Below are 12,218 nucleotides of genomic sequence, written 5' to 3' on the forward strand. Positions count from 1 at the left end.
AGGGGATGCCTCCTGGAGCTGACACAGCTGAGTGACGGGGCTGAACCCCACACAGAAGAGGAATTTTCTGCCAGTTTAGTGAACTGCCTCAGATTATGGAAGAGTCTGAGCTTCCTGCTGCAAGAGAGGAAGAAGGACCCATCCCATGCCAGAAAGGAAGAAGTAACCAAGGCAAGGAGGGAGGAGACAACAGACACATTTACTGGAAAAAAAAAACCAAAACAACCCAGCAAACCAACAAAACAAACAAGAGAAAAGGAAGGGGCCCTAACCCAAAGAGCTCAGATATTCTAAGTCTGTGCCTGGATCATAATAGTTGTCTCTTTCTAAGAGACAAGCAAAGAGGACTGGGTGGCCACTGAATTGAGTCTGACCCTACTATGGGCAACCAGCCCCTATAGGCCCTTTAACAACCTGATCAAGGGCCAGCCTGAGAAACAAGTTATTCAGCTGTTACAAACAGATTTTTTCCCATCTCCTTACAATTTCTAAATTAACTTTGCAACTAGTGTAACAAAACTGTCCTAGAGTATGAGTTGATTGTTTTATGTTTAACTTTCTTAGAGCCTTCCTGTGGGTTGACTCAGAACCTACCTTTGAAAAGAATCTGCTTTTTTGAAAGACTCTTTAATTTGGTAACATGGCAAGGTGTTTGCTTTTTTTTCATTTGCTTATTTTTTGGTTTAACTCACTAACTTCAACTGTTTTCACAGGGCGCACATTTCCTACACATCCTTACTTCTCAGCACAGCTGGGAGCTGGGCAGCTGTCACTCTACAATATTTTGAAGGCCTATTCACTTCTGGACCAGGAAGTTGGATATTGCCAGGGCCTTAGTTTTGTAGCAGGAGTTTTACTACTTCATATGAGTGAAGAAGATGCTTTTAAAATGCTGAAGTTTCTCATGTTTGACATGGGCCTGAGAAAACAATATCGTCCTGACATGACAATTTTACAGGTATGATTTTAGTTTTTCTAATAAAAGAAAGCTAATGTTAAATTATAATAATGCAATATAGCTAGCATTGTCAAAATATGGACTTGAACTTAAATTCAGTTCTCACAAATGGGGAAGAATAATATGAGAATAGAATAGATAATCTTAAATGCACTAGCTTCAAATAAAGATCACTTGGGAAATTATGAAAACCATAAATAGGAAGAATACTATTAAATGTTGTATGAGGTTCAGATGACCCTGCAAACGAGCCTGTGGTAGGCTCACAGGTGACCCTTCTTGGGTCTTTTAGGTGGCTTCTGAGTGTTCCTTTCCTTCACACTATTCCATCCAATTGACAAGTATCTTGTCTTTTTCTGGTAAGAGCGTGAAGCATGGACTTTGCTACGATGATTGTTAACATGTTTATCTTTAGTCTCTTTGTTCTTATTCCATATAGATCCAGATGTATCAACTGTCTCGACTTCTTCACGACTACCATCGAGATCTCTATAACCATCTAGAGGAACATGAGATTGGCCCCAGTCTCTATGCTGCTCCCTGGTTTCTCACCATGTTTGCCTCCCAGTTTCCCCTCGGATTTGTTGCTAGAGTGTTTGGTAACTCTTAAAACTTCTGTTCCTTTTGAAGTCTTAGATTTGGAATGCTATTATTAGGAACAACATTATGATTATGATTTCAGACACTCAAGAGAAAAACTCACTGTACTCACTACTGGTGAACAGAACAACAACAGAGGTCACCTTATGTAACATGTAGTATTTACAGTAAAATAGAGAGAGGAGGAAAGCATGTGACATTCCCAAACTGTCCTGACTTTTCACCCTCATTGTTAGAGAGGATGTAAAATGGGATGCCAGGAAGGCATGTTGTTATGACAGTGGCATTTCAACACCTACAGTTAGCTAACTTTAAGCTTAAAAGAGATGTAACAAAGGTAACATCTGAGAAATATATCAATTTACTCCACTGAGCAACCTGGTCTAGTGGGAGGTGTCCCTGCCCATGAAGGGGGGGGTTGAAACTAGATGAGCTTTAAGGTCCCCTCCAACCCCAACCATTCTATGATTTGTCACTGATGTTTTAGGGCCTTAGAAAGCAAAGATTTACATTAGAGTAGAAGACACAGATACATGATTTTCACAAGACAGATTTTAGGTCAAGAACATTTCAGTTGTGTCCTCTGTGTTCGCAGACTTTTGCAGAACATATGTCCATTTTTGTTGCTCACTTACAATAACCCTTTGTATGAAAGAATGTTGCCTTTTAATTATTGAAGCAACTCATCTGTAAGTCTGTAAGATTGCACTTCCATTTTCTAACATTGTACTTCTGAACCCCGGATAGCCACACTGCTATCTAATAATCAGCTTTAACAAAGATGTATTATTTAATATCCCTACCTATTTATTAATGGAGGAGGCTTTGTAGAAGAGTGTTTATTTTATTTCAAGATTGTAGATAAAACTTGATTTTTTTTTAATCCTGCAGGCTGCCAGTCATGCTGACTTTAATTTGGTACCTTCCCTGTACTGCTGTTGGCTGGCAGCCCACTTAACAGGAAGCGTGGGGAGCAGATAACAAACAGGTCTTTGTTAAGCACTTGCTGTTTTAAATGAGAGAAGGATTTCAGCTGTATATTACCAGCTCAGCTCATACAGACATTAATTAACAACTTACAGGTCACCTTGAGTTAATCCACGTGTCTTTACAGGACAGGTGCTGAATCATAAATGTGCAATATTTTCAGGTCTGTTTTTCTCACTTTGTGTTTCCTAGCTGTTTTTCAGCACTCTCTGTCCTAATACAGAACTTTTCCTATAAAGCATTTCCCCACAGTTTTCAGTTTCAATAGAGAACTGAGGCAGATGCCTGCTCTATTCAATCATTTCTGCCTGTGCACTTCACATTGAATAGGAGTTGAAAAATTTTACACCACTTTTAGGACAAATTGCAGCAAAGTACAAGGTTAATGGTTTGTTATTACATGTGCTTTCTCAGAAGTGAAAAGAGTTATGGCTTCACCATTAAAGGCAAAAGTGTGCAAGGGGGAATTTCATTCTGATAAAAATGTGGAAAGACAAGCTGCTTTTACTAAGAAAGGCAGTTAGGCAGTGCTTTCATATGTTTGTTACTACATCAGTGGGGGTTTTACTGGTACTTATTTCTCTTATTGTGTGGTGGTGGTGGGTTTTTTTTACAATTTTTAAATCATTAATACCTAATATTTAATTTGTGTCATTGGGCTACTTTATAAGTGGTTGTCATTTCATTCACTGCTTCAAATACAAGGAAGGGAAAGAGCTAGAAAGATGCCCTTGAAAAATAAATATAGATTTAGGAAATATAGAATAAAACCACAGTATCCTCTGTTCTATTGCACCTCCACCAGCATTGTTTTATATGTTAGATGCTTTTGCCTATAGCAAGTCTCCCAATAAAATCAGGGGCAGATTCTGAGTTATAGTAGCAGCAAAGTCATGCAGGGCAATGCTGTTTATACTGTGAACAGATGGGTTTGTGAAGATAGGTTTCTTGTCCAGTGCTTTCATTGCAGTCTTCTATTTCTTTGCTCTATAAAGACATAGACAATTTGTAAAGGAAAAGAAAAGAGAGGAAGTTGCACTGAAAGGTCACTATATTTTGTGGTTTCTGTGTGATTGAATGTATGCCATGTGCAGCCATTGCAGGGCCACCTGCAGTATAAGCACTTAAGCTGTATTACTAAGATTTCAGGGTACTTATTAATGTAGCTATTAGGATATTAACATCTGTGGGTGAGACACATGCTAAAAATAAACACATGCACAGGAAACTTCAGGCTGCTGGGACGTGTACATTCAGCCTCTTGAGCTCAATGTTGTATTATTGAGATTTTGTAGCTTTCTCTGCCAGATGAGAATAGAACAGAATTTGGGGTCTTTGGTTGTGTCTTCAGAGATAGCTTTTGCCTGTTGTATTAGGATTTTTAAATGGCATTGGGTTTAGAATTCTATTCAAATTCAGATTCCTGTGAACATCTCAGAAGAAAAATGCCAACAAAATTATTAATTGTAGAAAAAATGGCAATACTGACAAACTTGACTACCTGGTTTGTTGTGTTCTTAGTTTAAATTTCTATTTGATTTTTTAAATGAAAACTCACTACATGAATTAATAATAGATTGTGTTAGTCAGATGTTCTAGGCACAGTAATACTGATCTTACAAAACTTCTAAGTCATAGCCAGAGCAGGAGAAGCCCATGTCTGGCATGGGCCTCCAGATCTGCCTCTGGTAAGAAGTTGTTGTCCTTGGACATTTACTGTTCTAATATTCTTGCCATAAGATGTGCTTGCTTGATGTAGTCTGTTTTTTCTTTATTTCCACAGACATGCTTTTACTTCAAGGATCAGAAGCTATATTTAAAGTGGCTTTAAGCCTTTTGGGAAGCCATAAGCCCTTGATACTGCAACATGAGAACCTAGAAACTATTGTTGATTTTATTAAAAGCACCCTCCCCAACTTGGGGTTGGTACAGATGGAAAAGACCATTAGTCAGGTATGAAATAATCAGAACATATTAAGTGCGATGCAAAGAAATTCTCTTTCTAACAAGTTCTTGACAGAAAAAACACAACAATGTATTGTGTTACTTCAAGTTGGAAAATCTGTTACTGTAGTTCTAAAGGTGTTGAAAACTTTTTGAAGCATATAACTTGTATTCCTATATCTACATGTTGGTTGTGGTCACTTTATGAAGCTTTTAATGAAAATTAGTTTACTTTTTTTTTTTAAGTGTATGTAGTGGCTGTTACTGGCAGCAATATTATAGCCCATATGAAGTGCATTCTACACAAAAAAGCAGCAAGGTGGGCCAAAAGCCATTTAAGTTTTTCCATCTGCAAATAATCTTGCTCTCCAAGTCTCATTTCAGAAGCAAAAATTGACTTACAAGAGCCTTGCAAATGTTGACCTGACTTAGGAAATGAGAAACCTCCCTGTGTTGAGATGTCTGCAGTGGCTCTCATGGTTCAGTGTGTTGCAATGGTGCTTTTGTATTTCTGCCAGGAAAACATGGGGCAGTTCACTCCCTCACAGTGAGCAGTGACTCTACTCAGCAAAAACTGTGAATCCTCGATGAACTTTTTAAAATGGCAAACAAGGAAAATTATGCAATATTGCTCAGCTATCAGGAGGATCCAGACAGTAACTATGGGATTTGAAAAAAATCACAAATTATTGCAGTTAAGATTTATCTGTTTAGAAACTCTTGACTGTTACACTTGACTCTTAATTTGCTGCAGACACACAGAAGATGGGGCTTAGCCTGTTTTCTGGAGTAATTTTGTGGTCCAAAACATGAGGGGTACTCTGCACAGAATGGCCAATGCCTTGATAAAGGAGGGCAGCAGCACAGGGCACTGCAGAATGCTTCTGAGAGGCTTCCAAGGGGTATGTGCTCAAATCAGGATCAGGAAAGCTGCTGCTAGTGCTTGTTATCAAGGAAGGAGGGAGAATTAAAATGACTGTGAGAGGGGAAGGAGAACTCATGACTTTTAGGGGCAAACAAGATAGTGTGTTACCTTCCATTGCACAGCTCCGCAAAGACCTGCAGCACTTGGGTGACTGCAGAAACCCATTGGCTTTGAGCAGAAGGAGGGAGAGATACTCTGTTTAGTCAGATCTGAGTGCTCTAAATTTGATGTGGGCAGGTGGAAGTGGGCTGAAGGGACAGCAGTTTTTCCACTTTGATCAGGGCTTACTTTGAAGACAGCAGCTACTCAGCCAGCCCTGCAGTTCATACACAGCTCCTGGGCTAATGCCCACCCTCCTCACCTCTTTTGCAGCATGACCATGGGGTTACATGCCCTAATGTGCCTTCAGTTTGCAAATTTTCTAGACAAGCTTTCGATTTGCCTCGTATTTCCTACCTTTCAGATCTGGTACTCTGGGTATGACAGCAGGGATTTCCCTCCCTTTTCAAGAGCACAGAGGCTACAAGGAACTAATGTTCTGCCCCGCTTAATGGCACCATTTGTTTTATTGACATTTCAGCCATGTGTGCTCTCCAGAGAATTCTACAGAATGTGTGCTCAATTCTACGAAAATGGAAGTTCCATATGCATAGCCAAACTCAAAATTGTTTTTCATCCTTCTCTACTTAGATTCTCACTGTGTATGTTTCTGCTGCTGTACAAACATTGGAGATTTATATAACAGGTGTCATAAACAATTCATTAACTGATGCTTTCTTTAACTATATCCAAAAGTTAAGGTTTTGTAGACAAAGTAGATAAATAAATAGGAAATAATAATGTTATTTCTATTGGTATTTAAAATAGATTTTTATTTTGGGCTCATTTCCAAAGTGCAAGAGGTTTAAAAATAAAGAATAATCCTTCGACTTCTTATTCTTGGGCTATTTCCCAGCTGCATTTTAAAATCAACTTTTGTTTCTACTATGCTCTGTGATTGACTCACTTCTCCTTTTCATTTGCCAGATTCTTCACTGCTTTCAGAGGAGATAACTGGCTCAGGGACATTAGAATCATATTTCCTGAATAATTTGAAGGCAGATGTTTGTCAAAACCTAGAAAAAGGAAAATACAAAAGCTTTATTTTTTCCCTTGGGTCATTCTGTGCACATCAATTTATTTCTCTGCTTTTAAAATAAAAAGTGTTCTTAATATTCATGTATAAGATTGATCACTCATTTCAGTGATTCATAGTTAACAATAATAGAAATCTGTATTGCCATTTCATAATGTTTCTACTAAGTGTATTGGTGTAAGGATAGTTAATTTAATTTTCTTTTCAGTCTCTAGGAGTACAGCAGAATCCTAAACCTAGTAATGTTTGCTGTTTTTCATTTAAGGCAGTCATTTTATTTAGCCTTACATGTGTATATGTGGCTTATGGGCTTGGACCAAACTTTACTAAAGTGACATCAAATTCTGAGTATGTCTAGGAGAGTTTATGCCAAACTGAGATGCATTGAATTTGAAACGTAAAAAAAATAAATACCCTATAAACTCTTCACTTCTTGAAAACCTACTGAAAATTTTCTGTAAGTGATTTCACTGAAGTACAAATCAGTAGCCCAGTTATTAAGCAGATCAAATGCCAATGTATTTATTGCACTCTACTCCTTCATTCTTGCCATTTACAGAGTGGAAAATGTGAATGCAAAAAATTTAGTCCTCTTTTTGGATGCACTGATTAGTTACCTTAGTCTAGATCCATAGATTGTAAAGCATAGAACAAATTATAATTTTTATCTGCACATACTTAATATTTTTTATACAACAGGTGTTTGAAATGGATATTGCAAAGCAGCTGCAAGCTTATGAAGTTGAATACCATGTGCTTCAGGATGAGCTTATAGATTCATCTCTAAATGACAACCAGAGACTGGATAAATTAGAAAAGGCAAACAGTAGCTTGCGCAAACAAAACTTTGATCTTCTGGAAGAACTGCAGGTACAATTTATATTTCATGTTTATTAAACATTGTAATTTATCCACCTTTGGAGAAGAGACCATCCTACAGCAAAGCACAGGCGAGATTAGCATTTGGTCTAGTGACTTTAAAGTGTAGCCACTTGCAGTTTTATGTAGTTTAGCCTTTAAAGTTTAAATGCAGAAAAATTTCTGAGGGGAATGGATAGAGCATAAGCTCACAATTACTGAAAAGTTAATTCATCTCTTTATCTCTCCTCTTGTAGTTAAAGTCATAGCTGTAGAATATGACTAAAACTATACGAAGAGCTTTCTCAACTTCATTTTTATATTTTCAGTCACTGCTTTTTTACAGCAAGGATACTGGTCTGTTATGAATGGAAAAGCCAATGCCAGCATCACAATTTAGAGACACATCCAGATATAGGTTGAAGTGTCTATAAATCTTTTTTTTAAGATGTTATGCAGATTGTTTAAATAATAAGTGAAATAATAATTTGTAATTCATGCTCTGTGCCTGTTCAGTCTGCAGCTTTTTGGAGTCAGTACACCTGATTTCTGCAGGGATTATTATATGTTTACCTGTTAAAGAAGTCAGCTTTCTGGCTGTTTTATAGCAGGGCATTTGTTATATAACTTCTGACCATGCATTTAGTTTGATAGAGAAAAGTACCTCAAGGGTAAGAAGCAGACATTTCACTCCTTTCCATTATTATTAAAGATGTAGAATTTGTAAGGTAATAGGTGGGGGAAAGAAGCTCATGTTTCTCAGTCATGGGTTGTGTGTAAGGACTGAAGCTAGCCAAAGCTAGCTGTGCAAACTTAGATTGCCTCTCCTAACAAACATTTGCTTAAAATGCAAATTCTTATCCCATGATATCTGAACCTCTTTGAGGTTCTAAGACAAGCCTTAGAGAAGTCAGAAGAGAGACTCTCATGCAAGATGTTTTGATAAAGCTTCAGGGGCACATGGGCATGAAAACAGCATGCAGAGAGAGATTTCTGGGATGAGATTCAAGATGTCATGTCCTATAGATACCTGTGTCAGGGGATCTTCCACCCCCTTCCTCCTCTAAAGTCTCTGAAGCCCTAAGCAGTTTTTCAGAAAGCTCATCTCCACCTGAATGCTGGCAAGTCAGCACTTAGGATCATGTTTGGGAATTTAGTGTCTGTAATGTTGGAGCAATCCCTTTGCCTTGAAGGTGTGCTCATGAGCCTTTGTTTCGTATGGTGGTAGGAGACCTGTTCCTGATGGGAGGGAAATGCATGAGTAAAGAACATTGGTCGTGGTTTATCAATACTTTGCCCCTCAAGGCTGAATGCTTTAATCCACTGTAACTGCATGGAGGGCAGGGAGCTCATCAGAAAGGCAAATACATCCCCAAAAGCCAAGAACACCTTGTTTCCAAATGTTATATGGTGCTGAAACTTCCAACCAGATCTCTGCTTTTGCATAGTTCCTCAGCTACAGATCTCATGTGATGAGTTTAAATGATCTATACTTGTTTGGCCATGGAATAGAATGCCCATATGTGCAGCCTTTTGAAGGAGAACTCTTGGAATTTTCCAATATACGTTGCCATTTGTGTATTACACTGAATTCCCTCTTCCCCTTTTGCCTCCAAATCTGGTGACTGTTGGACTAAATATCAAGATGAAATAAGGATCCAGCTCACAGGCTGGACTATCTTTGCTTCACAACAAATGTGGAATTCAACAAATATGGCTGGCCAAAATGTCTCCCAACTGACCCATACAGAGCCTTATGGAACCTGTAGTTCTTTGGTATAGAATTTACAGACATAATAATTTTCAGATTTCCTTATATTTCATTATATTCTGAGTTTAATTGTGAACCAATCAGAGCAATCAAGTTAAGAGAAGGCAGTTTCTTGTTATAGGCAACACCATGTTTCTGTGATCTGATAACATTCACATATGCATTTTACTTTTGCAGTTTTTAATAATTTGGAGACTATTTTGTATATATTAGTGAATCTCAATAAATAGCTTAAAGTTGGTTTCTGTTATTAATTAGTTTCCTTTTTTTTTCCTTTCCCTTCCTTCCTGACCCTTCTCCTTTCTTCTTATTTTGAAAGGTGGCTAATGGAAAGATCCAAAATCTTGAAGCCACAGTAGAGCTTTTACTGACCAGTGAAGGCAAAATGAAGCAGACCATCCTCTCTCTTGAGCAGGAACGAGCATCTTTGCTGAAAATGGTGGAAGAGATGCAGAAAAAGATTGGTGATACAGATGGGAAACCTCTAACTAGACAAGAACACATGAACTGACATTCAGAGTTGTAATAGAGCAGAGAAGCTAAGCAAGAAACAAAGGGAAGAACTGGGTCTTTCTGTTATGATCCATGGGATTTGTCATTGACACCCTCACTGTGCATGCCTTACTGTAGAAAAGCAAGATATGGGCTTGGCAGCTTCCCTTATCAGAGAAGCTGGTTTCCCAGGGAGAAAGCTTTCTCTTCTTGCTATGTAGAAATACTATGAACAGTAAGATGCCACATAACAATAAGCAGAAGAAACTTTATAGTGTGTGCAGTCACACACAATGCACTGTAAAGATGTCATGGATTCTTCCCTAAGTGCTTCTAAACCTAAGTGCTTTGTATATGTCACATATTTCATTCATGTGTAGAAACCACCATGCTAAATAAATCCTTTAGAAAGTCCCTTAAAGAAATATAGCAGTGTAAAACCTTTGACTGGATGACTGCCTCATTGCAGTTATGCAGTGGTAACATTTACAGAGAGTTTTGTGGTTGGACACAAGATATTTTTCACAGTGTAATTCCCCTACAGCTTGGTGGGGTTCTGCTTATTATGTTGTTTATGCTTTAGAAAACTGCATCCTGATGCTTGAAGGTGTTGATCTATTGGACTCCAGAGAGGTGGACTTCATCATATATAACTATGGATAACTGTGGGGTTGCCATCTGTTTTTATAAGTACATTGTTTTAATACATTTTTTTCCTTTAACAGCTATTAATTTAGTGTATTCTTAATTGGCATTATCTGATAAAAATACTGTATATAGTAACTGCATTATGCTTAACAAAATACACTGACATTGGTTTGGTGAAGCCTGTGACTTTCGCAACTTCATCCAAGGTTGATACTCATCAAGATTCATCTTATTTATTTCAGATCTGCTGTGTGATGTAAGACATCCTTTTGCTGGGAAACTAATTCCCACTGTATTTTTTTTCCCTTTATTTGGTACCCTGTACCCACCCATCCTCTGGGAAATGTTATTCTTTAAGACTGTTTCTGAAGTAGTTAAGGCATTTCAAGAATTTCATGCTGTGGCAGATTAAAAAGGGCAAGGCAGTTTTAATTAGGACACCATTATTTTCACAATGCATCTTTTGAGTAAGATTACATATGTAAATAAAAATTAAATTTTTTTATTTCCTTAATACAATGAAAGTAGTTTTCAGGCCAGTTAAAGCACCACTACTACAAGTGCAATAATATTCATGAATATCCACTTGTCTGGGTTTGCTTCAGGATTAGGAATAGTGCCATAGTTCTCTTCAGCCGCTGAGCACAGAGTTAATAGGCATCAGTGTTTTGTTATGGAGGACATTCACCCAGGAGATGTGATTTATTTTTTTTTTTCCCTAAATTTATGTTTTTATTCTTAAAGTTTCAAAGCACACTTTTGTTTTTCTCTGACTGGCAATGTACAAAATGTTTTGTTTTGCTTTTTCCTTTTCTCATGCAATTCATCCTGACACAATGTGGTTGTAGCTTAATAGGAGAGCTGTGACATTCATCTACTGTGCAGAACAAATACCTCTATGTAGGTGAAAAAAGAAAGAGTATTTACTCTTCAATTTGTAGAAGCTTTGGTTGATTCTGTCATATCATTAATATGTCTCCTTCCTGCAAATCCACTCTGTATTCACTTAGCATTGAAAATCCAGATAAATCCATTATTTTTAATCTATTTATCTCTTAGGCTTTTTTATTTTATTTGGAAATCCATGTTGAAGCTCATGCTTCATGTTTAACATCTTATCATAATGGACCTCGTACTGTTAGAGCACTCAGTAATGTTGCATTTTTACAGCATAGTGCCATAATACATGCACTGAATTTTTAACAAAAGCAATAAAAATAGTAATTATCTATGCCTACATCAATGTCTGTACATTTTTGACAATGAAACATGAAAACATAGTTGGTGGTGTGACAGGTCAGACCATGTAAGATGAGACTTTCCCTGGTAGTAAAGGAACCACCTAGCGTGGTTATTAATGAGAACTCGTAGTCCTCAGACTCTTCTAAACATGAAAAGTATCCAGTTGTGATCTTGGGACTTGGATCTGAATATATTGAGTAAGGTGAAGTGTGTTCCATGTGACCCGAGGAATGTGTTCCTGTCAGCGTTGTTTTGCTTCTCTACCAGCATAAGTGGAGGACTACTTCTTGTCCAAAGCTTTTTAATGAGAATTTGTGCACTGCCAACAGTCCTGAGTGGTAAAGATAGCATCACCATTCAACCAACATTCTTGGAGCTTTTTTCAAACATAGTAGTCTTTGATAAGAGTTGCCACTATTTAGGACAAATTCATGAAACTGCAGCTAGGAAGACTCTGAAGGGGACTAATCCACACAGAGAAAAGAGGATGACACAGCCTGTGAGTTTTCTCCTTTGGAGCAAAGAGTTCAATCCACTTTTTGAATTTAGGTCCACCACAACAGCTGCTGCAATTCCACCATGAAAAAGTATCCTGTTATGTCAACATGGCAGAGCACACCACCACCTCTTAGCCAATTTGGATAGGATAGTGTCAATG

General features: G+C 37.7%; 1 protein-coding gene across 5 annotated transcripts in view; it reads left to right on the top strand.

The window, feature by feature from the left end:
• The window catches only part of TBC1D1 (TBC1 domain family member 1), a 92,748-nt gene extending 81,193 nt beyond the window's left edge, over nucleotides 1–11,555 (top strand). For all 5 annotated transcript variants that reach the window (XM_030449559.1, XM_030449558.1, XM_030449561.1 and 2 more), the window contains 5 exons: nucleotides 714–958; nucleotides 1,398–1,557; nucleotides 4,329–4,498; nucleotides 7,249–7,419; nucleotides 9,498–11,555. In XM_030449559.1, coding sequence (XP_030305419.1) covers nucleotides 714–958; nucleotides 1,398–1,557; nucleotides 4,329–4,498; nucleotides 7,249–7,419; nucleotides 9,498–9,689 — 938 coding nt within the window. In that variant the 3' untranslated portion in view covers nucleotides 9,690–11,555. The remainder of the gene's footprint in view (nucleotides 1–713; nucleotides 959–1,397; nucleotides 1,558–4,328; nucleotides 4,499–7,248; nucleotides 7,420–9,497) is intronic.
• The last annotated feature ends 663 nt before the right edge of the window (nucleotides 11,556–12,218 follow it).

This window comes from Calypte anna, chromosome 4A, assembly GCF_003957555.1.
Source record: "Calypte anna isolate BGI_N300 chromosome 4A, bCalAnn1_v1.p, whole genome shotgun sequence".
NCBI classification, from domain to species: domain Eukaryota; kingdom Metazoa; phylum Chordata; class Aves; order Apodiformes; family Trochilidae; genus Calypte; species Calypte anna.